At 43.6% G+C, this 25,000-nt stretch overlaps 2 protein-coding genes across 2 annotated transcripts in view; both read left to right on the top strand.

Annotated features, from left to right (window-relative positions):
- Nucleotides 1–143, top strand: part of LOC131355190 (stonustoxin subunit beta-like) — a 1,685-nt gene extending 1,542 nt beyond the window's left edge. Inside the window, exon 1 of the mRNA XM_058393471.1 lies at nt 1–143. This exon is cut by the window's left edge and continues 1,542 nt beyond it. The gene's annotated coding sequence lies outside the window, so the exon portion shown is untranslated.
- The window catches only part of LOC131355178 (E3 ubiquitin/ISG15 ligase TRIM25-like), a 78,963-nt gene that overhangs the window by 36,708 nt on the left and 17,255 nt on the right, over nt 1–25,000 (top strand). The window contains exon 7 of the mRNA XM_058393459.1: nt 13,472–13,520. Coding sequence (XP_058249442.1) covers nt 13,472–13,520 — 49 coding nt within the window. The remainder of the gene's footprint in view (nt 1–13,471; nt 13,521–25,000) is intronic.

Genomic DNA, 25,000 nt, shown 5'->3' with positions numbered 1-25,000 from the left:
GAATATTAATTACATTATTCACTAAATCATGTGTTCTAGCTTTTATAGAAATGCCAAAGATCATATTTTCTCTTGCAATATCACAGAGATTGTTAAATTTAGGAATAACCAGTAATGCAAATCTTCCCAAAATGCACAGACAAATTTACTCTAATAAAATAAATGATTTGTTGTTTCAGTTTGTTTATAACAGAATGTCCAGCTGTTACAGTCTAGACCAAAACAGCATCTTAAAAAATTCTTTGGATGGATAAACACCATTGATTACTCTGAAATGGATTTCTTTTGCTTTGGGTGAGATTGGAAATCTAAAACATTTCCATAACAATTAAATCAATGGTCTAAATGTCATAACATCATTGGAGAAATAATGGGAAATTTGAATTTTTGTTTGAGGAAAAAGGATAAAAATCTTTGACAAAGGTCTTCCTAATTATAAAACTGTGAAATATTGGACTAGTGAGAGCAGGTTAACTCCCCAAAAGCTGAGGAAGATGAGGAGTTACATGATGATTATATAAGTTTTAAGATGTTTGAATTATAGATTGTGGGAATGCTTTGATAACACCATCATACTGTTTTTGGTCCAGTATCTTAAATAAAAAAAAATCCTGAGACATTATGTTTCCAGTAATTACCTAAAATGTACATGACAGACCATACTGCTTTCTCCATCCAGCTTTTCTAAAATAAAGACTTGTTCCTATAAAACACATTACAACAGTCACATAATGTAAGATAAATTCAGCCAATGACAGAGATGTCTGTTTATGATCATGAATTCAAAATAGACTTATAAATATCTAGATTATTCCAGATGTTGAGTGTTTAGTGAGTTACTCTCCCTTGGTATCTTTTACAAAAGTATAAGAAATTATTGACATAGGGGAGTTATGAATTGAAAGTAATTTAAGGTTTAATCTGAATAGAGAAGAAAAGAAAATTGTTCTGAGGATTTATTGTTCACTTGGTTACTGTTTTTCATAAATATGTTGGTGTCATCAGCCTGTTGTTTGTCTAACACTGTCAGTGTTCCACTGCAGCAATAATAAAGAGCAGGGGTGAGATGGACAACCATGTTTAATTCCTTTGTTAACTGAGAATCTTGGCAATGAACCCTGTGGTAATAAGACTGTTAGAAGAACTATTAGTGTCCTTATAAAGTAATATTACCAAATTTGAATGAAACAAGTTTGCATTTAATAAAATCAACACTTCTTCTTGAATTAAATAATGATTGTCCAGCAGGTCAAGCTCAAATCAAGTCTACTATCACAAATACATCGACCTTTAAAAAAAAAAAACTGTGTGTCTGAGATCATTTGCCTACTGGTTTTTAATCTGTTAGTGTAGTTACAAGATAAAATTTTGCAGGGTTATGGGCCTGAGGTTTTCCATTAATTTTCTAATCCTTTCCAGGTTTGGGATTGAGAGTAATGATCCCCTGCTTCATGATAGTTGGAAGAATGTGAGATTCAGAAATTTCTTTTAGCACATAAAAAAAGAGATTTTGGGGACCTAAAAATTCCATTATAATTGATTGTTAAATGTATTGTTTATTTCTTTAATGATATCCAGTTTTTTTGTACTATACCCGCTTATTAATTTTTCAAATGATATGGAGATCTGATGTACCATATTTTAAAAAAAAGAATAAAAAAAATAAAATATATAAATATAATAGTTTATAAAAAATGTTTGTTATTTCTTTAATTTCTTGAAAGAAGTGATCACTTTTAAAGAGGTTTGAATGAAATTTCCAGTGACCACTTTTCCCTAAGACAGGGGGATGTAAGGATGCACTCGAGGCAGGCGTAGTAGAATCCATATGCAGATCTTTATTCACAAAACGGCAGGCAAGAATCGGAATCTATATGGCTAAGCGAAAGGGTCAAAAACCGGAAAATCAAGAACTAGCGAACAGAAACCAAAACCGCAAAAACCGAGACTCGTAGAAAACAGTAACAGGCAAAGATCATAGACGTAGCAGGCAATCAGGAACAATAAACAAGGCTTGGCACGTAATCCACTAGAGAGAACAATACTTCACAAGGAACAATAGGCAGCGTGCTGCTTAAATACCCGAGTAAGACAGGAAGTGAGTTTGCAAATGTCAATATTCGGGTGATGGCTCCCTCTGGTGCTCTGGTTCTGGTCCCAGGAACACCTCCAGGTGTTCGTCGACGCGGGCGCCCCCGTGGACGAGGAGCAGGTCGATTCGGGAAGCTCAGATGGAATTCCTCAGTGAGCGAGGGGTCGAGAATGTCCTGTGCATTAACCCAACAACGCTCCTCTGGGCCGTAACCCTCCCAATCCACCAGATACTGAAGGCGGCCACCTCGATGACGGGAATTCAGGATGGTGCGCACCTGGTAGGCAAGGGAGCCTTCAATGTCCAGTGGTGGGGGAGGTTCAGTGATAGCGGGGCCGGTGGTTTGAGGCTCGTGGAAGGGCTTGAGTAAAGACACATGGAAGGTAGGCGAGATACGATACGATGCTGGAAGCTCAAGGCGGAAAGAAACTGGATTAACTTGGCGTAGAATTTTAAACTGGCCAACAAACTTGGGGCTTAACTTATGACAAGGAAGTTTTAGTTTTATATTCCTAGTAGAAAGCCACACCTTCTGACCCACTTGGTAACCTGGGTGGGGACGCCGATGCCGGTTAGCTTGGAGCTCTTTTCGTCGGATCGCTCTCTGGAGACGAACATGGGCTCTTTCCCAGACCTCCTGACTACGTCTTGACCAGTCTTCAACTGTAGGCACATCCGAGGGTTCCCCGGACCAAGGAAAGAGCGGAGGTTGATAGCCCAATACACATTGGAAGGGAGTTAAGCCAGTCGAGGAGTGGCGCAACAAGTTTTGGGCATACTCAGCCCAGGGGAGAAACTCACTCCAACGGTGTTGCTCACGGCTGCAGTATGTTCTTAGGAACCTCCCAATTTCTTGATTAAGCCACTCCGCTTGGCCATTGGACTGGGGGTGATACCCAGAGCTGAGGCTGACATTGATCCCGAGTTGTTTGCAAAACTCCGACCACACACGAGATGTGAACTGTGGGCCGCAATCAGAAACAACGTCCTCGGGTAAACCATAGTGACGGAAGATGTTTTGGAAAATGGCTGTGGCTGTTTCCATGGCAGTAGGCAGACCTTTCATGGGGATTAACTTGCAGGACTTGGAAAAGCGGTCGATTACAACCATGACTGTGGTGAAACCTTGAGAGACAGGGAGGTCTGTGAGAAAGTCTACTGAGATGTGAGACCAGGGTCGGCGTGGAACTGGCAGTGGTTGAAGTAGACCTTCTGGTAGCTGACGGCTTGTTCGGGACTGTGCGCAGACCGAGCAGGACCGGATAAATTCCTCGACATCGTGGTTGAGCGATGGCCACCAGAATCTTTGTCGTACCAGCTGAATGGTTCTACGGGTGCCGGGGTGTCCTGAACTCAGGCTCTCATGGGTCCATCGTAACACTTGTTGGCGGAAACCTGTGGGTACATAAACTTTGGTCAGTGGACATGTTGGGGGAGGAGCCTCTGTCGATTGAGCCCATTCAATTTCACTCATCAGGTCCAACTGCACAGGAGCTACTTGGACAGATGGTGGAAGGATCTGGGCTGGATGGTGGCTCCAGGGTTTCATGGATTCGCGACAGGGCATCTGCTTTCCCATTCTTAGACCCGGGGCGGTAGGAGACTGAAAACTTGAATCGTGTAAAGAATAGCGCCCACCTAGCTTGCCAGGGGTTGAGACGCTTGGCTTCCCGAAGATAGGCCAGATTTCTGTGATCGGTAAGGACCAGGAACGGGTGGCGGGCCCCTTCGAGCCAGTGCCTCCATTCTTCCAGGGCAGCCTTTATCGATAGTAGTTCCCGGTTCCCTATGTCATAGTTCATTTCGGCCGGTGTGAGCTTTTGGGAGAAAAAGGCACAAGGATGCAGTTTTCCGGACTCAGGTTGACGTTGAGAAAGCACAGCCCCTATCCCACAGCTCGAAGCGTCCACCTCCACTACGAACGGCAGCTCAGGGTTAGGATGACGGAGTATCGGAGCGGAAGAAAAACTTTTCTTAAGTTTCTGAAAAGCAGCTCTGGCATGATCAGTCCACTTTAATTTCTTGGGCTTGTCTTTCAGCAGTGAAGTCATTGGGCTAGCAATGGTACTGTAGTTCCTGATGAATCTCCTGTAAAAGTTCGCAAATCCAAGGAAGCGTTGCAAACCCTTGATGGAGGTAGGTTCAGGCCAGGATGTAATGGCGGACACTTTCGATTGGTCCATTTCTACTCCTTCATGCGAGATTACATATCCTAGAAATGTTACTGTGGAACGGTGAAACTCACATTTCTCCAGTTTCACATAGAGATTGTGGTTGGTGAGGCGTTGGAGGACAGCACGAACATGAGAAACGTGTTGATCTAGGCTGGCAGAATATATGAGGATGTCATCTATGTAAGCAATGACGAATTTGTTTAGCATATCCCTGAACATTTCATTGATAAGTGACTGGAAGATGGCGGGGGAGTTCGTGAGTCCATATGGCATGACCAGATACTCGTAATGTCCATGTGTTGTGTGAAACGCTGTCTTCCATTCGTCGCCCTCCTTTATCTGGATGAGATTGTAGGCGCTGCGCAGGTCAAGCTTGGTGAAGATTTTGGCTCCTTGTAACTGTTCGAGGGCTGCGGGAACCAGGGGAAGAGGGTAAGGATACGGGACTGTGATTGCGTTCAGGCCTCGGAAGTCAATGCAGGGTCGAAGGCCGCCGTCGTCCTTTTCTACGAAGAAGAACCCTGCCGCCGCTGGTGAGGTAGACGGGCGGATGTATCCAGCTGCAAGGGCTTCCTCAATATATTCCTCCATAGTAAGCTTTTCAGGAAGTGACAGGGGGTAAATACGATTCTTAGGTGGCATGGTGTTCGGAAGAAGGTCAATGGCACAGTCCCAGGGTTGATGTGTGGGTAATCTGGCGGCCTTTTCTTTACTGAAGACCTCTTGGAAATCTTGGTATTCTTTAGGGAGTGTGACTTGGAGCGATGATTCGGGGCTTTCGATAGACGTGGAAAGGCATGGACAGGCATGGACGGGTTATCGGGTTGCAAAAACAGTTCTCTAGGCAGAAGGTAGACCACCTTTTTAATTCCCCCTCCTTCCATGAAATGTCCGGGTCATGAAGTTGAAGCCAGGGAAGGCCTAGGACGACAGGGTTTGATGGTGAGGAAATAACGAAAAATCTCAGTCTTTCTCTGTGAAATAATCCGATCTGAACCTCCATGAGAGGTGTGTGGTGAGTAAGAAGGCCCTCCCCAATGGGCTGATCATTTATGGCAGTGACTTTTAACGGCGGAGTGCATGGGATAGTTGATAGGCCGAGCTCACTGACCAGGTTGCTGTCTATCAGGTTCACTGCTGATCCGGAGTCAACCGGATCAGCAGATCCGGAAACGAGAGTCATTGTGAAGGACGTAGGCAGGAAGAGAAACCTTAGAAACCAGCTTCACGACTTCTCTCTGGGATGTGGCAGGCTTCTCTGGGCATTGGAAGACTCTGTGACCTGGTTGTCCACAGTAGAAGCACAGCTGCAGCTGCACACGGCGTTCACGCTCAACCTCAGAAACATGAGACCTCCCCAGTTGCATAGGCTCGGTGACTTCCTCCTTCTGGCTGTGGTATTCCATAGTGCCACGTGGTGAGGAACGAGGTGTGGGGGTGCGAGTACGATGCTGGCGCCGCAGGTTGTCAAGGCGAATAGCAGTGGATATGTACTGGGAGAGAGTAACATCAGTGTCTCTGCACGCTATTTCCGCCTTCAGCTCTCTAGTAAGTCCTTCCCGAAACACCGCTATTAATGCCGCCTCATTCCAGCCTGACTGAGCAGCGAGCGTGCGGAACTTAATAGCAAACTCAGCAGCTGTATCCGTTCCTTGGCGTAATTCCAGTAATAGGACAGAAATGTCTTTACCTCCTGCCGGATACTCAAACACTTCCCTGATCAGATTCGCGAAGTAATCAGCTGAGGTCTTGACCTGAGGATCCGAATCCCACACAGCCGAAGCCCAATCCAGCGCCTTGCCCGTCAGCAGAGATAAAAGGAATGCGCATCTGACACTATCGCTGCAGTATACCTCCGGCTGTTGAGAGAAAAAGTTGTCACACTGGCGCAGGAAACCTCGGCATCGATCCGCGGCACCATCAAACTTTTCTGGCAGCGCGAAGCGTGGAATTTCACTGCGTGGAGGCGGAACTGGAGCTGCGGCGGGAGATTGTCGTTGTCGTAGCAGCGCGTTGGTGGCTTTTAACGCCTCCACCTGGTCCTGGTAGAACCGGATCATATGTCCTTGGCGAACTATGGTTGCACGAGGATCCGCTGGATTCTCTGAAGGCGAAGTATTCTGTAAGGATGCACTCGAGGCAGGATAAGCGAAAGGGTCAAAAACCGGAAAATCAAGAACTAGCGAACAGAAACCAAAACCGCAAAACCGAGACTCGTAGAAAACAGTAACAGGCAATCAGGACAATAAACAAGGCTTGGCACGTAATCCACTAGAGAGAACAATACTTCACAGGGAACAATAGGCAGCGTGCTGCTTAAATACCCGAGAAAGACAGGAAGTGAGTTTGCAAATGTCAATATTCGGGTGATGGCTCCCTCTGGTGCTCTGGTTCTGCAAGCATCGTTACAGTGGATGTAGGTCTAAGAATTAGTTAAACTAAACAATGATCTGTTAGACTACAAAAACTAAGGAGTTGGACTCTAAATTAAGCCTATTTTCAGACACTAAACAGAAATCTATTCAGGATTTGACTGAACCTTCAGGTTCAAACCACATAAAAGTTTGGGTTTTGTGTTGAACACACTACAAAAGTAAAGTAAAATAGAATTATAATGATGACTCTGGTATTTTGAAGTAGTTCCATCAAGCTACTATATAAGGTCCTCAGTAGGATACCTATGACAAATCTTTTACGGTCTTTGGCAATCTTACGGTCTTTGTTTTATTTTGAGTTGTGTATCTGTAGATTTTTCCTAAGATAAGAAAAATATCATCTAGTTCAAAGACAAAGATGATTATTAGAATTTAAAATTTAAAAAAGATCGGCTCTGGCAGGTCATGTCATAGAGAAATGCACACAAGCAAGACCATATAACTAGAAGAGAGGGCATGAATGCAGGCCGTCCTGATAGTAGACAATGACACTTCCCAAGAGTTGGCTCCAAGCTGAGAAACCAAGTCCACATAAAATGGGTACAAAGTCTATGATGCATAACCCTTATGACCCTCAACGGGTGTTTTCAATGGTGAAAATCTCTGCTTCTGATCCAGAGCTGGAACAGTCTCATGTGTAGCAGACCCAAAGGAATGATGTTGGTTGCTGCCACCATGATTTCAAGTAACTTCTGTTCCTGGGTGTTAATATCAGTCTCATATAAGGGGATCAGAAGGAAAGGAAGTCATAATATATGTGGGTTTAATTTAACTAAAATGCTGCTTGTCAAATAAATCGTTTTGTGGCACCTTAATGAAGACTGTAAAGTAACTAAAGAATTTTTTAACTTCGGAAATCATCTGCATTTTCTAATTCTGGTGATCCAAGTGAAATTATTTTTGACATGTCTCTATGATCAGCATAATATTTAATGCAGGTTGGGCCATGATGGAGTATTTATTACACGCCTATGCTCTAAATCCGATGTAATTTTGAGTAACTTACAAATGTTAATGTAAGAGAAAAAAGTCACATTTTATTGAGAACTGCAGTCAATTCCTTTTAGTTTTAGTGGGAGAATTTAACCCCCTTGTAGGGTAAATCTAACACTCTATGACACTACCCTTGAAGACTGGAAGATAAAGTTATCTCAGCTCTGATACATTTAGTGTCAATACACTCAATTGAATGTATGTTTTAAAGTTGAGCTGGGACAGGAGGGTCTTGTGTAACATGCAGGGCAGAAAAAGAAACACATGGTGCCAAACTGCTAGCTGTTGAAGGATTTGGTCATGGCAGGCAAGTGTCTCCTGCTGGTGAGCTTGACTGTGTGTGTTGATTGATGAGCTAAAACTATTCAAGGAAGCCATAATCCTCTCAAACTCTGTGGCTATAGCCTTACCAGAGGACCCTGAAATTTCTTCTGAGTCTGACATGGCTAAGTCTTTCTCTCAGACTGAGTAATTGAACCTTTCAGAACCAATCAGAAAAAAAGGGAAAACACAGAGGACCAGGCAGAAAAACAGAAGCAAAATCACAAAGAAAAACACAGATAGAGTACAAGTCACAATCCAAAAAATCAATAACAGGGCCAGAATCCAAAAAAAATTGTTTCACAGTTAAAGCTGGTAAATCCAAAAGGGGAATCCAGCAATGTCACCCTAGAGAGAGGCATGAATGAATGAGAGTAGGTAATCCAAAACATAATAAAAGGCTTAGGCTAGTAACACAAGGGAATCACAAAGTCTTATGCCAAGTTGTAAGGACTCACTGGAGGCGTGAATGTCTGATTCCATAAGCAGATTTATTTAGAACAGCAGGCGGAATCGGAAACTGTAAAGCAGGTAAAGGATCAAAACCGGAAAAGCAAATATTTGCGTCAAAACCAAAACAAAAGATGAAACTCGAATAACCAGGAAAACAAACAGAGATCATACACATAAATAGACTATCCAGGTAAATCACAAGGCTTAGTACGTGACATGAGGAGATGATACTTCACGTAGAATAGAGGAAGCACGCTGCTAAAAAGGCCTAAAAACCAGAAACCAGATGTACACAGTCAATATTCAGACGAGGTCTCCCTCTGGTGGTCTGGTCCTGTGTTCACAGTAACAGAAATCCCCCCGAGAGTCGTAGGGGCATTGCACATAGAGTTGTGATAGGATTTGAGCAAGAATATGTGGAAGGTAGGTGAAATGCGGTAAGCAGGAGGTAACTCTAGCCGGTACGACACAGGATTAATCTGCCGGACGATTTTGAATGGGCCGATGTATTTGGGGCTGAGTTTTTTACAGGTTAACTTTAATTTCAGGTTCTTAGTCGATAGCCATACCTTTTGGCCCACTTGGTTAACAGGATGAGGACGTCACCTTTGCTTGGATTTCCTGCCTTCTCACCACACTCTGGAGTCTCACATGTGCCCTTTCCCAGACCTCTTGACTCTTTCTGGAACACTCATCCATGCTAGGGACACATGAGCATTCACCTGAACAGGGGAAGAGTGGCGCTTGGTAGCCCAGCATGCATTGGAACGGGGTCAGCCCAGTAGAGGAATGACGTAGGGCAGGAACTCACTCCACCTTTGTTGATCGCGGCTGCAGTAAGCATGGAGAAATCTCCCCAGCTCCTGACTGAGACATTCCACTTGGCCATTGGACTGTGGGTGGTAACCAGAACTCAGGCTGACGTTGATACCCAACTGACGGCAGAACTCCTGCCAGACATGTGACGTGAATTGTGTTCCATGATCGGATACGATGTCTTCAGGCAGGCCGAAATTGTGGAACACATGCTGGAACACAGCCTGAGCAGTTTCCAAGGATGATGGGAGCCCTTTCATGGGAACCGGTTTACAGCCCTTAGAGAACCGATCAAAAATAACCATGACAGTAGTGAAGCCATGTGATTCTGGAAGGTCAGTCAAGAAGTCTACTGAGAGGTGGGACCAAGGACGCTGGGGAATAGGTAATGGCTCCAGGAGGCCCTCAGGTAGTTGGTGGCTGGTTCGTGATTGCGCACATATGGCGCAGGAACAGACGAACTCCTCAACGTCCTGGTGAAGGGACGGCCACCAGAATCTGTCGTAGCACCTGCGTTGTCCTCTGTATACCTGGGTGAACGGTGCTGGGGCTTTCGTGAGTCCCTTGTATCACTCGAGTATGAAGTCCCGTGGGAACGAACATCTTGGCTGGTGGACAGTTGGAAGGAGGCACCTCTGAGCTTTGGGCCTGTTCAATCTCCCATAGTATATTCTACTGGACAGGGGCTATGAGGACCGTTGGAGGGAGGATAGGTTTGGGAACAACAGGTTGGTCTGTGGTGTCATGGATTCTGAGCATCCAGAATCCATGAGAGCATCCACTTTACTGATTTTAGAGCCTGGTCGGTACATGGCTGAAAACCTGAACCAGGAGAAGAACAGTGCCCACCTGGCCTGACGAGGGTTCAGCTGCTTGGCCTCTCTGAGGTATGTGAGATTACGATGATCTGTGATTATTAGGAATGGATGGTTGGCTCCCTCCAGCCAGTGCCTCCACTCCTCTAGGGCAGCCTTCATAGACAGAAGTTCATGATTCCCCACGTCATAGTTCACTTTGGCAGGTGTGAGCTTCCTTGAAAAGAATGCACATGGCTGTACTTTCCCTGAACTGGGTTGTCGTTGAGATAAAACTGCCCCGATCCCACTGCTAGATGCGTCTAATTCAACAATGAAGGGTAGATCAGGTCTTGGGTGACAGAGGATGGGAGCCAAGGTGAAGCTTTGTTTCAGACAAAGGAAGGCTTGTTCAGCCTGATCAGTCCACCTGAGGTGGCGTGGTTTCCCTCTTAATAGAGACATGAGGGGGCTCGCAACAGTGCTGTAGTTACGTATAAATCTGCGGTAGAAGTTGGCAAAGACCAAAAATCGTTGTAAGTCTTTGATAGTAGATAGCTTCAGCCATGCCGTGATCACTGACACCTTGCTCTGGTCCATCTCTACCAGCCAACCCCCCCCAGGATATGATGTAACCCAGGAAAGTCACAGACAGGCAGTGAAACTCATACTTCTCTAGCTTGACGTTTAGGTGATGGTCAGCTAGGCGACGGAGGACAGCTCGAACAAGTGTGACGTGTTGTTCTAGTTTGGGGGAGTAGATCAGGATATTGTCTATGTAAGCGATGATGTAGCGGTTTAGCATGTCTCTGAAGAACTCATTGATGAGGGACTGGAACACGGTGTTCGTGAGACCGTATGGCATTACCAGATACTCATAGTGGCCATGGGTGGTGTGGAAAGCCCTTTTTCATTCATCCCCCTCTCTGATCCGCATCAAATTATAGGCGCTGCGCAGGTCCAGCTTGGTGAAGAACTTGGCTCCTTGAAGTTGTTCGATTTCACTGCCATGAGTGAAGGTACGTTCCACCCAGATTGTGCCGCTAGTGTGCGAAACTTGATAGCATACTCGGCCGCTGAGTCCGAGCCTTGGCACAGCTCCAGTAACTGAACCGAAATGTCTCTGCCCCCCGCGGGGTATTCGAACACTTCCTTTATCTGGTTTGCAAAATAGTTAGCAGACATTTTTACCTGGGTGTCTGAATCCCAGACAGCCAACACCCAATCCAGTGCTTTACCCATGAGAAAGGATAACAAATGCGCACCTGGTTGCTTCACTGCTGTAGGCTTCCGGCTGTTGTTGGAAAAAGTTATCGCATTGCCGTAGAAATCCTTGGCATTGATCAGCGGAGCCATCAAACTTTTCCTGTAAAGCGAAGCATGGTAACTCACTGCGTGAACCGGATGCTGACGTGGTAGCAGTAGCTTGGCTGGTCGGCTGTTGTTGGACCTGTTGGTTTGCAGGCTTTAGCGTATCCACTTCCGTCTGATAGGCCTGGATGAGGACGCACTGACGCCACAGAGCTGCTGTCATGTGGCGAAGTATCCTGTAAGGACTGGCTGGAGGCGTGAGTGTCTGAATCCATAAGCAGATTTATTTAGAACAGCAGGCAGAATCGGAAACCGTAAAGCAGGTAGAGGATCAAAACCGGAAAAGCAAATAGTAGCGTCAAAATCGAAATAAAAGATGAAACTCGGATAACCAGGAAAACAAGCAGAGATCATACACATGAATACACTAGGCAGGTAAATCACAAGGCTTAGTACGTGACATGAGGAGACGATACTTCCAGTAGAATAGAGGAAGCACGCTGCTTAAAAGAAACCAGATGTACACAGTCAATATTCAGGGAGGGATCCCTCTGGTGGTCTGGTCCTGTGTGCACAGTGACACAAGTTCACACTGCATGATTTTCAAAGTGGTCAGATCACCATTGTTATCACACTGCATGACTATCTAGGGTAGCATTCAGCTGCTGCTGTGTTCACACTGCACGATGGATCGGAGACTTGGTCTGTGACTTAGCAAACAAGTGATGAATTTATTGATAGAAACTTCGAAACATTTTTGTTTCTTGTTCTGGATAAGGGTGTCTGCCAAATGCAGCAAATGTAAATGTTATATTTATGCACTAATGCAAAATGAAATGATTAACAGAGGAGTGTTCATAGCCTCTCTGTGTTTGTGCTCCTCCCTCCTCTTCTCTCTCTCCATCCCTTTATCTCTCTCACAGAACCAGGAAGTAACTCCACATTTTAGATAAAACAAACCTGATTGCTGAGGCTCTCTGTCTCTGTCTGTTTTCAGGAAAATGGCTGAGGCCAGTATTTTAGTCGATCAGAATCAGTTCGTCTGTCCAGTGTGTCTGAATCTCCTGAAGGACCCGATGACTATCCCCTGTGGTCACAGTTACTGTAAGGTGTGTATTAATGGCTGCTGGGATCAGGAGGATCAGAAGGGCGTCTACAGCTGTCCTCAGTGCAGAGACACTTTCACTCCAAGGCCTGTTCTACGCAGAAACAACATGCTGGCTGAAGTGGTGGAGAAACTGAAGAAGACTGAAGTCCAAGCTGCTTCTCCTGCTCACTGTTACACTGGACCTGGAGATGTGGAGTGTGATTTCTGCAACGGGAGAAAACACAAAGCTGTCAAGTCCTGTCTGATGTGTCTGGCATCCTTTTGTGAAACTCATCTGAAACCTCACTATGAAGTTTCTGGATTGAATAAACACACATTAATTGAAGCTTCTGGAAATCTACAAGAGAAGATCTGCTCTGAACATGATAAAGTGCTGGAGATCTACTGTCGTACTGATCAAACCTTCATCTGTTATCTGTGTATGATGGATGAACACAAAAGCCACGACACTGTCTCAGTTAAAGCTTACAGAACTGAGAAAGGGGTGAGAAAAATAAGTCTTATATTATTTATGTTTATATTTAAAATGTGTCCATGTGCAAATGAGTTATTAAAGTTTGCTGTAACCCTGTGGTTCCCAATCCTAGTCCTGGATGATTTGTCAATGTTTTATATCTATGAACTTCACCAAACATCCAGTCTATTACATTGTAATAAAGTGTTACATAGAACCAGAGTGAACTTTATCCTTTTATCATCAGTTAATGTTCATCCACTGAGCTCAGAAACTCATAATGCACACACAGTGAGATATATTTTATTTTTCCTCAGAGTGAGTTAAAGGAGGAGCAGATGAAATTCCAGCAGAGAATCCAGGAGAAGCAGAAGAAGGTGCAGCCAGTTTGCTCACCTGACACTTTGAAGTAAAATACTGATTTCAAATGAATAAACTGACTGTATCACTTTCAACTGTTTCCATCTTTTACACAACCTGATGATGCTTTTTGTCTTCATTTCCATTTTTCTCTCCACAGCTGCAGCAGTTCAGATCATTTCACCACCAGAGCCACAGAGCAGAGAAGAGTTGAACTGTACGTTTAACACACACACACAAATACACAAATACACACAGAAACAAGCAGAAGTGTAATTACACACAAATACACACACATGTACATTAAGTACACACACACACACAAACACTATTAAACCCAACATGTTCACATTGTTCAGTTTGTTTTTCTCTTTTATTTTAGATTTCTGTTATCTGACTCTGGATCCCAACACGACACATCCTCACCTCATTCTGTCTGAGAAGAACAGAGTGGTGAGAGGCAGTAAGAGAGAGCTGCAGTACTCTGATCATCCAGAGAGATTTGACACCTGGTCTCAGGTGTTGTGTAAGGAGAGTGTGTGTGGACGCTGTTACTGGGAGGTGGAGTGGAGCGGTGGTGTTGGTGTGTCCATTTCAGTCTTATATAAAGACATCAGCAGGAAAGGACGGGGTAATGAGTGTGAGTTTGGATTCAACAATCAGTCCTGGAGTCTGGAGTGTTCTTCTTCTTCTCTTTCTTTCTATCATAACAAGATTAAAACTGATCTCAGAGTTCCATCACCCTCCAGAATAGGAGTTTATGTGGATCACAGTGCAGGAACTCTGTCCTTCTACAGCATCTCTGACACCATGAAGCTCCTCCACAGAGTCCACACCACATTCACTCAGCCTCTATATGCTGGGTTCTGGTTGCCTTTTTACGGATCATCTGTGAGATTGTGTGATCCAGAATAATGTGTGTAGAGTTTTGTGTAAAATTTCTGCACATTACCACATTGTTACTCCATCATCTGTTTTACTAGCACACAATCCAGCTGCACAAAAAACAGTCATTTTTATTTTGTAAGAAAAACTCATGAGGCATTTTACACTGATTAAAGAGTAAATGTTAAATATTAGATGTCAGACAAGAAACTAGTAAAAAAAGGAATTGTAAATGATCAAATGATATCTTGTGACTTTAGCACTGTAAAGTTCTATCTGTTTGTTTCATATGAAGCATCCTCTCATTAAATCCCTAATAAACAGTAATAAAGCCAGTACAGTACAACATTTTAAACCTATTAGGATCACACTCTAGAAAAATAAAAGATCAACTTTTTAATTCATTTGATTTTTCTGCTTGTGTTCTGGATGTAAAATACACATTCACAGAGGAAGGAGAGATAGAGGGCAGGTTCCGACGGATGAGAGAGGGATGCTGGGAGTTACGTTTGGGTAGGACAGGGAGAATGATAGTGAAGGATACCAAGTGATGATCAGATATGTGAAGTGGGGTAGCAGTCATGTCGGTAGCTGGGGAAGGGCAGGTGAAGACCAAGTCCAAGATGTTTCCTCCCTTGTGTATTAAACAGCAGCTGTTAAATGACAAGGAGAACAAATTCAGAAGAGTCAGAAGGCCAGAAGTCTGAAGCTTGTCGGATGGGAGGTTGAAATGTCCAAGGACCATCAGAGGGGTGCTGTCAGAAGGGAAGATGCTGAGGAGTGTGTCCATTTCTTCCATGAAGTCTCCAAGGGGACCAGTAGGATGGTAGATGACAATGATGGAGAGATTGATTGGAGATGTAACTGAAACTGCATGGAATTCAAAAGAAGAGACGGTTAGATGAGACAAGGGGAGAGGTGTGAAACACCATCTCCGGGACAACAGCAGACCTATGCCACCACCTCTGCCTGATTCTCGTGGTGCATGAGAGAAAGCATAGGCAGAGGATAAAAAATTACATTAAAATTAAATCAATTAAACAAACAAAAAAAGCCTGAATCCAATGCAACAGATGAACCATTTAAAGAAATCACACAAACAATAACAACAACAAAAAGAACACCTGCGATGCTCAGCAGGTTCAAGTTCCTCAACCAAGTCAGACAGAATCAAGACATTCCTCTTCTCTATTCATTACACAGATGAAAAGTGCTGATATAACTCTTTATGAAATATACACAAGTTTGGTTTCATTTTCAGAAATCTGTTCTTGTAGAAAAAAATAACTTTTCAAGAATAGTTATTACATTCATTGCCAAGTCATGATTATATTAGTCATTAGTCTTCATTTCCAATAAAGTAAAAGCTGTTGATGGAATGCAGGTAACTTAACAGGGAGTTTGGTTTTAAGGTCATAGTCACATCTAAGGAGAAAGCTGATACCTCCTAGTTTCATAAAAAGGCTTTTCAGACTTCATAATCCATGACTATAATTCCTTTTCTAATGTAATGTATTTTTTCTTTGTTTTTATAATAATAAAGAGCAGGGGTAAGATACAGATGTGGCAGTTAAGAATGCGCATCAGAGGGACAGGAATCCCGCGACGACTCGCGGCATTGTGCGGCATTGTGCGGCATTGCGAGTGACGCTCTCGCGCAGGAAAGACGAAACCAGTAGGCGGCAGTCGTGTTTCATGTACATTGAAATCGATCAACATAAGGTGACACTGCGGAGAGCAATTGGCGTATGATATCAAAGTACCACAAAAGCTAATTAAAAGCTTACGGAGCAGTCTGTTCTTGCACTAGGCTACTTTGATGTCATAAACCGATCAGTCTGCGAAGCGCTGCATGAAGTCAAACACATTAAATGATGTGCTTGGATCACGAGATTCATAGCAATACGGGATTAAATTCGTAATATTTTGAGAATAATGTCATTATTTACATTAACGTGTTTAGAGTGATGAATAATATATTAGGCCTATTTGTGTATAGTGAAATTAATGTATTAATAAAATGACTTAATGCATTAAGCTACGTTGAGAATACGCATAAAAGTGAAACTTTACTCATTGCATGCGCATCTACCTGTTTTAATAATAAGGTAGGTATAACTTATCTGCTTTGAACATTACTCCAAACACGTTGATGTATATGGCATTATAAATAAAACATTACAACTTAATCCCTATATTGCATGTGTTTAATACTGTTGCATGAAGTCAAACACATTAAATGATGTGCTTGGCCACGGAATTTCTCTCAGAAGCAGATTAAAGCAAGCAACAAAGAAAGTAAACGTGTGGAATTCATATTTAACATTTTCAGCTGTGAGTTTTCAATGTCATAATTTCATGGTGTGAGGTTTTATTGCACGTGATGGAAGCGGGAAGAACGCATTGCCCTGCAGGAAGCTGAACACAGAGCGCGAGCATCCATCAGGATACGTTTAAAAAAAATCTTAAGATTCTACAAATTCGCCCTTCTTCTACTTACGCACTTGTTTTGAGTGTAATGGATAAAACATATTGTGCCTAAAAGCTATTTTAAGCCATTGTTATAATATTATAGCAATATGTAAAAATTTGTTCATGGACTGGTCAAATGGCTCTAACATTTTTATGGCTCAGTTATTAATAGTTTTTACATCATACGCGTTTGATCGTTACTGTAGCACTTATATATTATCTCATGTTATGTTTATATATTCTCTAAAACACTTCTAAATATGAAATATATCTATCTATCTGAACATGGTCTCTGTTTAATAATCACTGCGGCATCTCACTCTCGCAGCCTGCTGCTATGTACAGTACTGTAAACTCGTGCGCTCTGAATCTTATTTCCCACATTCATCCGAGTTTATGTAGCGCATTTCTTTGACATTAAATGGCATATAAAAAAGCTTTACAGGAGCCTCCGCCTACTACAGTAGTTTTGATATAATATCTGATTTAATCTTCTTCTTCTTTCGGCTTTTCCATTCAGGGGTCGCCACAGCGAATCATCTCTCTCCACCTATCCCTATCTTCTGCATCCTCAACACTTACACCCACTAGCTTCATATCCTCATTTATTACATCCATAAACCTCCTCTTTGGCCTTCCTCTTTTCCTCCTGCCTGGCAGCTCCATGTCCAACACTCTCCTATCAATATAGTCACATTCCCTCCTCTGGACATGTCCAAACCATCTTAATCTGTCCTCCCTAACTTTGTCCCCCAAACGTCCAACGTGAGCTGTCCGTCTGATGTACTCGTTCCTAATCCTGTCCAACCTTGTCACACCCAAAGAGAACCTCAACATCTTCAGCTCTGCTACCTCCAGCTCTGACTCCTGTCTCTGTCTCAGTGATACTGTCTCTAAACCATACAGCATGGCTGGTCTCACCACAGTCCTGTACACCTTCCCCTTGATTCTTGCTGAAATTTTTCTATCACACAGAACTCCTGACACCTTTCTCCACCCATTCCAACCTGCCTGCACTCGCTTCTTTACCTTTTTCCCACATTCTCCATTACTCTGGACTGTTGACCCCAAGTACTTAAACTCCTGTACCTTCTTCACCTCTTCACCCTGTAATTTTACTGTTCCACTTCCCTCCCTGTCATTCACACACATGTACTCAGTCTTACTACAACCGAGTTTCATTCCTCTTCTCTCCAGTGCAAACCTCCACCTCTCCAGGTTTTCCTCCACCTGTTCCCTGCTCTCACTACAGATCACAATGTCATCTGCAAACATCACTGTCCAAGGAGACTCCTGTCTGACCTCCTCTGACAACTGGTCCATCACCATAGCAAACAGGAAGGGGCTCAGAGCCGATCCCTGATGCAGTCCCACCTCCACTTTGAACTCCTATTGTCTGCCCTACAGCACACCTCACCACTGTCCTGCTCCTCTCATACATGTCCTGCACCACTCTGACATACTTCTCTGCTACTTCCTCATACAGTACCACAGCTCTTCTCTTGGCACCCTGTCATACGCATTCTCCAAGTCTACAAACACACAGTGCAACTCTCTCTGACCATCCCTATACTTCTCCATCAACATTCTCAGAGCAAAAATTGTATCTGTTGTGCTCTTTCTGGGCATGAAGCCATACTGCTGCTCACAAATTTCCACTACCTTCCTTAACCTAGCTTCCACTACTCTTTCCCAGAGCTTCATTGTATGGCTCATCAACTTTATCCCCCTATAGTTGCTGCAACTCTGCACGTCACCCTTATTCTTAAAGATTGGCACTAATACACTTCGCCATTCCTCAGGCATCTTCTCACTCTCTAAAACCCTGTTAAACAAACTTGTTAAAAATTCCACTGCCGCCTCTCCTAGACCCTTCCAGACCTCCACCGGGATGTTGTCAGGACCAACTGCCTTTCCACTTTTCATCCTCTTCAAAGCCTTCCTGACTTCATCCTTTCTAATCTTATCTTCTTCCTGTTCCACAGAGTTCACCCCTTCTACTCGTTGTTCCCTCTCATATTCCTCATTCATCAGCTCTTCAAAGTACTCCTTCCATCTCCTCTGTACACTCTCCTCACTTGTGAGCACCTTTCCCTCTCTATCCTTAATAACTCTAACTTGCCACACATCCTTCCCATCTCGATCCCTCTGCCTAGCTAACCTGTACAAGTCCTTCTCTCCTTCTCTAGTGTCTAACCTAGTGTACAACTCATCATACGCCTTCTGCTTGGCCTTAGACACCTCCCTCTTCACTCTGTGCTGTAAGTCCTTGTGTTCCTGTCTATTCTCTTCAGTCCTGTCCATGCCCCACTTCTTCTCGGCTAACCTCTTCCTCTGAATACTATCCTGAACTTCCTCATTCCACCACCAAGTCTCCTTATCTTCTTTCCTCCTTCCAGATGACACACCCAGCACCTTTCTTCCTGTCTCCCTGATCACTTCTGCTGTAGTTTCCCAGTCATCTGGCAGCACTACCTGACCACCCAGAGCCTGCCTCAACTTCTGTCTAAATTCCTCACATTCCTCCTTTTTCAGCTTCCACCACTTGGTTTTCTTCTCCATCTCTATCTTTGACCTCTGCTTACAGACCATCAAAGTCATCCTACACACCACCATCCTATGCTGTCTGGCTACACTCTCTCCCACTACCACTTTACAGTCACTAATCTCTTTCAGATTGCCTCTTCTACATAGGATGTAGTCTACCTGTGTCCTCCTACCTCCACTCTTGTAAGTCACTCTATGCTCCTCCCTCTTCTGAAAATAAGTGTTAACCACAGCCATGTCCATCCTCCTAGCAAAGTCCACTACCATCTATCCTTCAAGGTTCCTTTCCTTAACTCCAAACTTGCCCATCACCTCCTCATCACCTGTGTTCCCCTCACCAACATGTCCATTAAAATCTGCTCCTATCACCACTCTCTCACCTGTTGGAATACTCTCTATCACCTCATCTAATACACTCCAGAATCTCTCTTTCTCCTCTAACTCACAACCTACCTGTGGGGCATAACCACTAAAAACATTCAACATCACCCCTTCAATATCTAACTTCAGACTCATCACCCAGTCTGACACTCTCATCACCTCCAGAACATTCCTCACAAACTCCTCCTTCAGGACCACACCTACCCCAGTTCTCTTACTATCCACACCATAATAAAACAGCTTGAATCCTGCTCCTATACTACAAGCCATGCTACCCTTCCACCTGGTCTCCTGTACACACAGTATATCCACCTTCCTTCTCTTCATCATATCAGCCAGCTCTCTACCTTTCCCTGTCATAGTACCAACAATCAGAGTTCCTATTCTCAGTCCTATACTCTTACCTTTCCACTTCTCTCTCTGTCTATGCACTCTCCTTCCTCCTCTACTTCTTCGACCAACAGTAGCCCAATTTCCACCAGCGCCCTGTAGGTCAACAGCGCCGATGGCGGTCGTTGTTAACCCGGGCCTCGACCAATCGGGTATGAAATTTAGAGTACTGACGATTCGCATGGTTAAATTTGGCAATGTTTTATGCCGGATGCCCTTCCTGACGCAACCCTCTCTATTAATCCGGGCTTGGGACCGGCACAGAAGTCACTGGACTGTGACCCCCATGGCTAGATTATACTATCTGATTTAATATTGTTCGTTAATTGTTTCACAGCTTAAATATACATCAATATACATAGACAGCAGGATGTTTGTTAGTGGATTATGTTGTTTCAGGAAAAACCCAGACACCAGCGTTGCAGCTATGTAACTGAACTTTATTGGTAACTCCCCCCCTTCACATTGGCTCCCCAGTAATCACGCCAATCAGTAGCAATCACGCCAATCAGATGTCACAACATCTCCCCTTTTCCAAACAACGGACTTTGAAACCCCCAGTATTTAACTATTCTGGCATAAAAGAAACATGTAATTGTATTAATTTCTCAAGTGTTTACATGACATGCTTTCCTAACATAGCATTATTATTATTAAGAGTCTTTCTTTAGCTCCTGTCGAATTACTTCCAGTTGGCTCTTTGAAGCTGGAAAGCTTTGTCTTATTTGGGCAAGGTAGATATTTGTATCTTCCATGAGAGCTGATTCAGCATCTGTTGCATTGTTCACACAGGGCATCCTGGACAATGTGTCAGGAGTAACAAACTGTTTCCCTGGAACATGGCTAATCTCATAGGAATATCTCATGAGTCTCATTCTGAACATTTGCAGCCGTGGTGGTAAGTCCTCCAGATGTTTTATGCTCAGTAAACTCAGAAGTGGCTTATGGTCTGTTTCGAGAAGGAAATGCTTTCCAATGAGGTAACAGCTGAAACGTTCACATGTCCATACAAAAGCCAAGGTCTCCTTCTCTATCTGGGCATACCTCTGCTCAGTTGGAGTCAACGCTCTAGATGCGTATGCTGTGGGTTTCCATGCATCATTGAACTTTTGAAAGATCACTCCTCCCAGACCAAAAGACGACGCATCTGCCGCAACTTTAGTGTCCTTGCTTGGATCAAAAAGCGCCAGAGTTGGTGTTGTGATGAGCTCTTTTTTCAGCATTGCGAATGACCCCTGCTGTGGAACGTCCCAGGACCACAGACTTTTCTGTGAGAGGAGGTCACGCAGGGGCTTCGTTTTCTCAGCTAGGTCTGGAATGAACTTCCCCAGTTGGTTCATCATTCCCAGAAAGCTGAGTACCTCCAACACATTAGTAGGTTCACGCATATTTTCGCAGCCAGTTTGTCCAGGTCCGGTGGTAACCCAGCTGAAGACAACCTGTGTCCTAGAAACTTGACTTCTGTCTTTGCAAATTCGCATTTCATTTTGTTAAGCGTCTGTTAATCTAGTCTGATGTTATGTTCCTCGGGAGATCTTCCAAAAATGAGAATGTCATCCATGTGACAAACAACTCCCTCCAGTCCCTCCAAAATCTGACACATTCTCATCTGGAACAATTCTGGTGCACTAGAGATCCCAAATGGTAGCCTTTTGAAAGAATAACGCCCAAACGGCGTAATAAAAGTAGTCAATTGTTGGGACTCTTTAGCCAAACGGACCTGCCAAAATCCAGAATTGGCATCTAATTTCGTGAAGATCTTTGCTGTGCCTAACTGGCCTAGGGTGTGGCCCACTGCCTAACAGCATTGTTCAGTTTTGTGAGATCAACACAAATTCTCAGCGTGTTGTCAGGCTTGAGTACTAAAACCATTCCCGAACACCAGACGCTGGGTCCCTCAACCCTCCGGATGATGCCAAGCTTCTCCATCCTAGACAACTCTTCCTTGACTTTATCCATTAAAGGTACCGGGATCCGTCTTGATACATTTACAGAATATGGTGTTGCACGGGGTTGTAACTTGATACTGTATTCCTCTTTCAGCTCCCCTAAGCCTGTGAACAGTTTTGGATATTTCACCCGCCATGGACATTCTGTAATGTTATCTAGTCTCGTTATGAGGTTAAGCTTTTCAATGGCATGTCTGCCCAGGAGTGGTGTGAAGAGATTTTTGACCACATAGATGTCTTCCTTTATATTTTTGTCATTTTTGGAAATGGTGGCAGAAAAAACCCCTTTCACATCCAGAACATGTCTCCCTGGTCCCATCAGTGTTTTCTGTGTTTTCATTAGGCCAGTGTTTCTGTGTGAGGTTAACAGTGTGAAGACAGCTTCTGGTAACGCTGTGACGTCTGCCCCCGTCTCCATTTTCATTTTTACTGGCTGCTCCAAAATCTGAACAGTCGTGCACCAGCCTTGAGTATTTGAATCTATAGCTCCGAGGAAGGCTTGCTCTTCGGCTAAATCATAGTCCTCTTTAACCTCATGAAGCACAGTCTTTGAATGGCATTGACTCATATAGTGGCCTGTTCTATTGCATTGATGACACACTGCATCCTTGGCTGGACAGAGATCCTTTACATGGTATGGTGTTTTTCCACATCTCATGCAGTATGATTTGTTTGATTTATCCTTGTGTTTATTCTGGAAACTTGGCCAATTTCTTCCCTTTCCTGATTTGTTTGGCTTTTTGGACAAATCCTGACTGTATTTCTCTTTATGTACAACCTCTATCTTTAGGTCTTCGTCTTCCTCCTGCCTAAGTTCAGCTTGCTGTTTTTTCACTGTTTCACTCTGTCTGGCCATAGTTATTGTTTTTTCCAATGTTAAATTTGCTTAAATTTGGAAATTTGTTAAATTTCCGACGACAATTCTGTCCCTGATTCATCTCTCAGAGGTCCACAGCGTTCTGACAATGAATACAATGCAGTGATAAAGTCATTAACTGGTTCATCAGGCTCTTGCTTTCTGGAGTTAAACTTTGCTCTCTCATAGATCACATTTATTTTGCCAGTGAAATACTCTTTGAATTTGTTCTGCACAGTTTCATCATTTCCACGCTCTTCTTCCAGACCCTCTTCGAACTTTGGCTTTTTAATCAGTCTCCGAATTCATAATATGCTTCTGTGAGCGTCTCACTGCCTATTCCAAGGACCCCGGTCGCCAGGCAACCGCGCCCCTCCCCCGCTCGTTACTTACAGTGCGGTGGGTAAGCACGTGGTGATCCGCTTGCTGGCTTTGCTTTTTTTCTCTCTGGTTGGAAACAGAATAAACTACGGCTTTACCTTGTCGTTTTCTTCTCCCGCGGTGCTTATGGAGCTATTCGGCAGCATATGAGCCGGTGAAGACAGTTCTATCCCATTTCTAACACCATGTTGTTTCAGGAAAAACCCGGACACCAGCATTGCAGCTATGTAACTGAACTTTATTGGTAACTCCCCCCCTTCACATAGGGGCGTGGCTCCCCAGTCCCAATCAGATATCGCAGCAGATTAAAATAGGGGAAGTTTTAGGATGTTTTTGAGGCGATCCCTTCGCCTTTCTTCCCCAAAGAGGTGCTAAATGTAATTTCCATGTAAAACCCGGTTCGAGCGGTGTTCAGACGATCTGAGAGATCTTCCCCCACAATGCTTCCCCCACACTGACTTTTAGGGTTGGGGAGGGTTTACTCTTATGAGTTAGATTGTCAGAACACGGTGCCGAATTCGGGGATAAAACTGTACAATAACTCACCTTTGTATGTCACAATCTAGTATTTAGTTAGTTTAATCGGTTTAATACTTTCTAACCAAAATGATGAGCAAGCTGGAGAGTCTGCATAATGTTGATTTTTTATTTAATGCAATCAGACGACGTTTTTATTATTTTAAGGTTTTTATTGAGTGATTACATTGGCGGCGGTTTCTTTTATGATAGCTTTCTCGGAGAAAGACCGGTCCATTATCCCTTCAAATATTGCAGTCAGTCCTGGTCCAAGTCTGGATATTGTCCCCAAACAGTGCTTAATTTGTAAATGAATAATTTCCGGAACAAAACCAGCAGTGTCTCGCCGCTGTGACCGACACCGACCACACAACTTCAGTTTTCCCGGAACATGACGTCACTAACCGGTGAAGCGCAATTATAAACATTAACCCGTTGCTGAATGGTCTCGTGTATTATTCTGTTCCATATCGATCATATATTTCAGATGATATGTGTTCCTAAATACTGACACTCGCTACATTAGAATGTATTTACGCCCCAAGTCGAAGCCATTTAACTCTTTGCCAGGGGCGATTCTAGGATTTTCATTTAAGGGGGGCTCAGCCCCTAATGGGGGTAAATGGTAAACATTAATTAATTAATTAATTAATTAATTAATGAATTAATTAATTAATTAATGAATTAATTAATTAATTAATTAATTAATTAATTAATTAATTAATTAAAATAAAGGTTTGACTAACAGGGTAGGATGGTAAACATTTGAGTACTGAACAAACCAAATACGAGTCTTCCTGATCACACACACACACACACACACACACACTTGTCCTCTGATCCTCGCTCTGTGACGCCGTGGTCTGCGGATTGAAGAACGCGAATATCTGCCGGTGTTTTTATATACAATTTAAAGGGGACTGGGGAGATCACCAATTTGAGTAGAGCATGGGCTTCGCTAGGCCATTTCTACTCAGCCCCCCCCCCTAAAAATTATGTGATTCTCTATAAACTGTACACAAATTAGTGATCTCCTCAGTTTCCTTTAAATTTCATATGAAAACAACGGCTCTTCGGCTCCTCCCCGTCTTTCAGCGCATTTTTCAATCCGCAGACCGCGGCGTTACAGAGCGAGGATCAGAGGACATGTTGGTGTGTGTGTGAGTATGTGTGTTATGGTCTCTGTGAGTGTGTGTGTGTGTGTGTGTGTGATCAGGGAGACTTGTATTTGGCTTTTTCAGTACTCAAATGTTAGACACATCTATGCCATACAGTGAAATGCTACAATAAGTTTACCATCCTACCCTCTTAG

Source organism: Hemibagrus wyckioides, linkage group LG06 (assembly GCF_019097595.1).
Source record: "Hemibagrus wyckioides isolate EC202008001 linkage group LG06, SWU_Hwy_1.0, whole genome shotgun sequence".
Classification (NCBI taxonomy): Eukaryota; Metazoa; Chordata; class Actinopteri; order Siluriformes; family Bagridae; genus Hemibagrus; species Hemibagrus wyckioides.
This window is presented reverse-complemented; position numbering and strand designations above follow the sequence as displayed.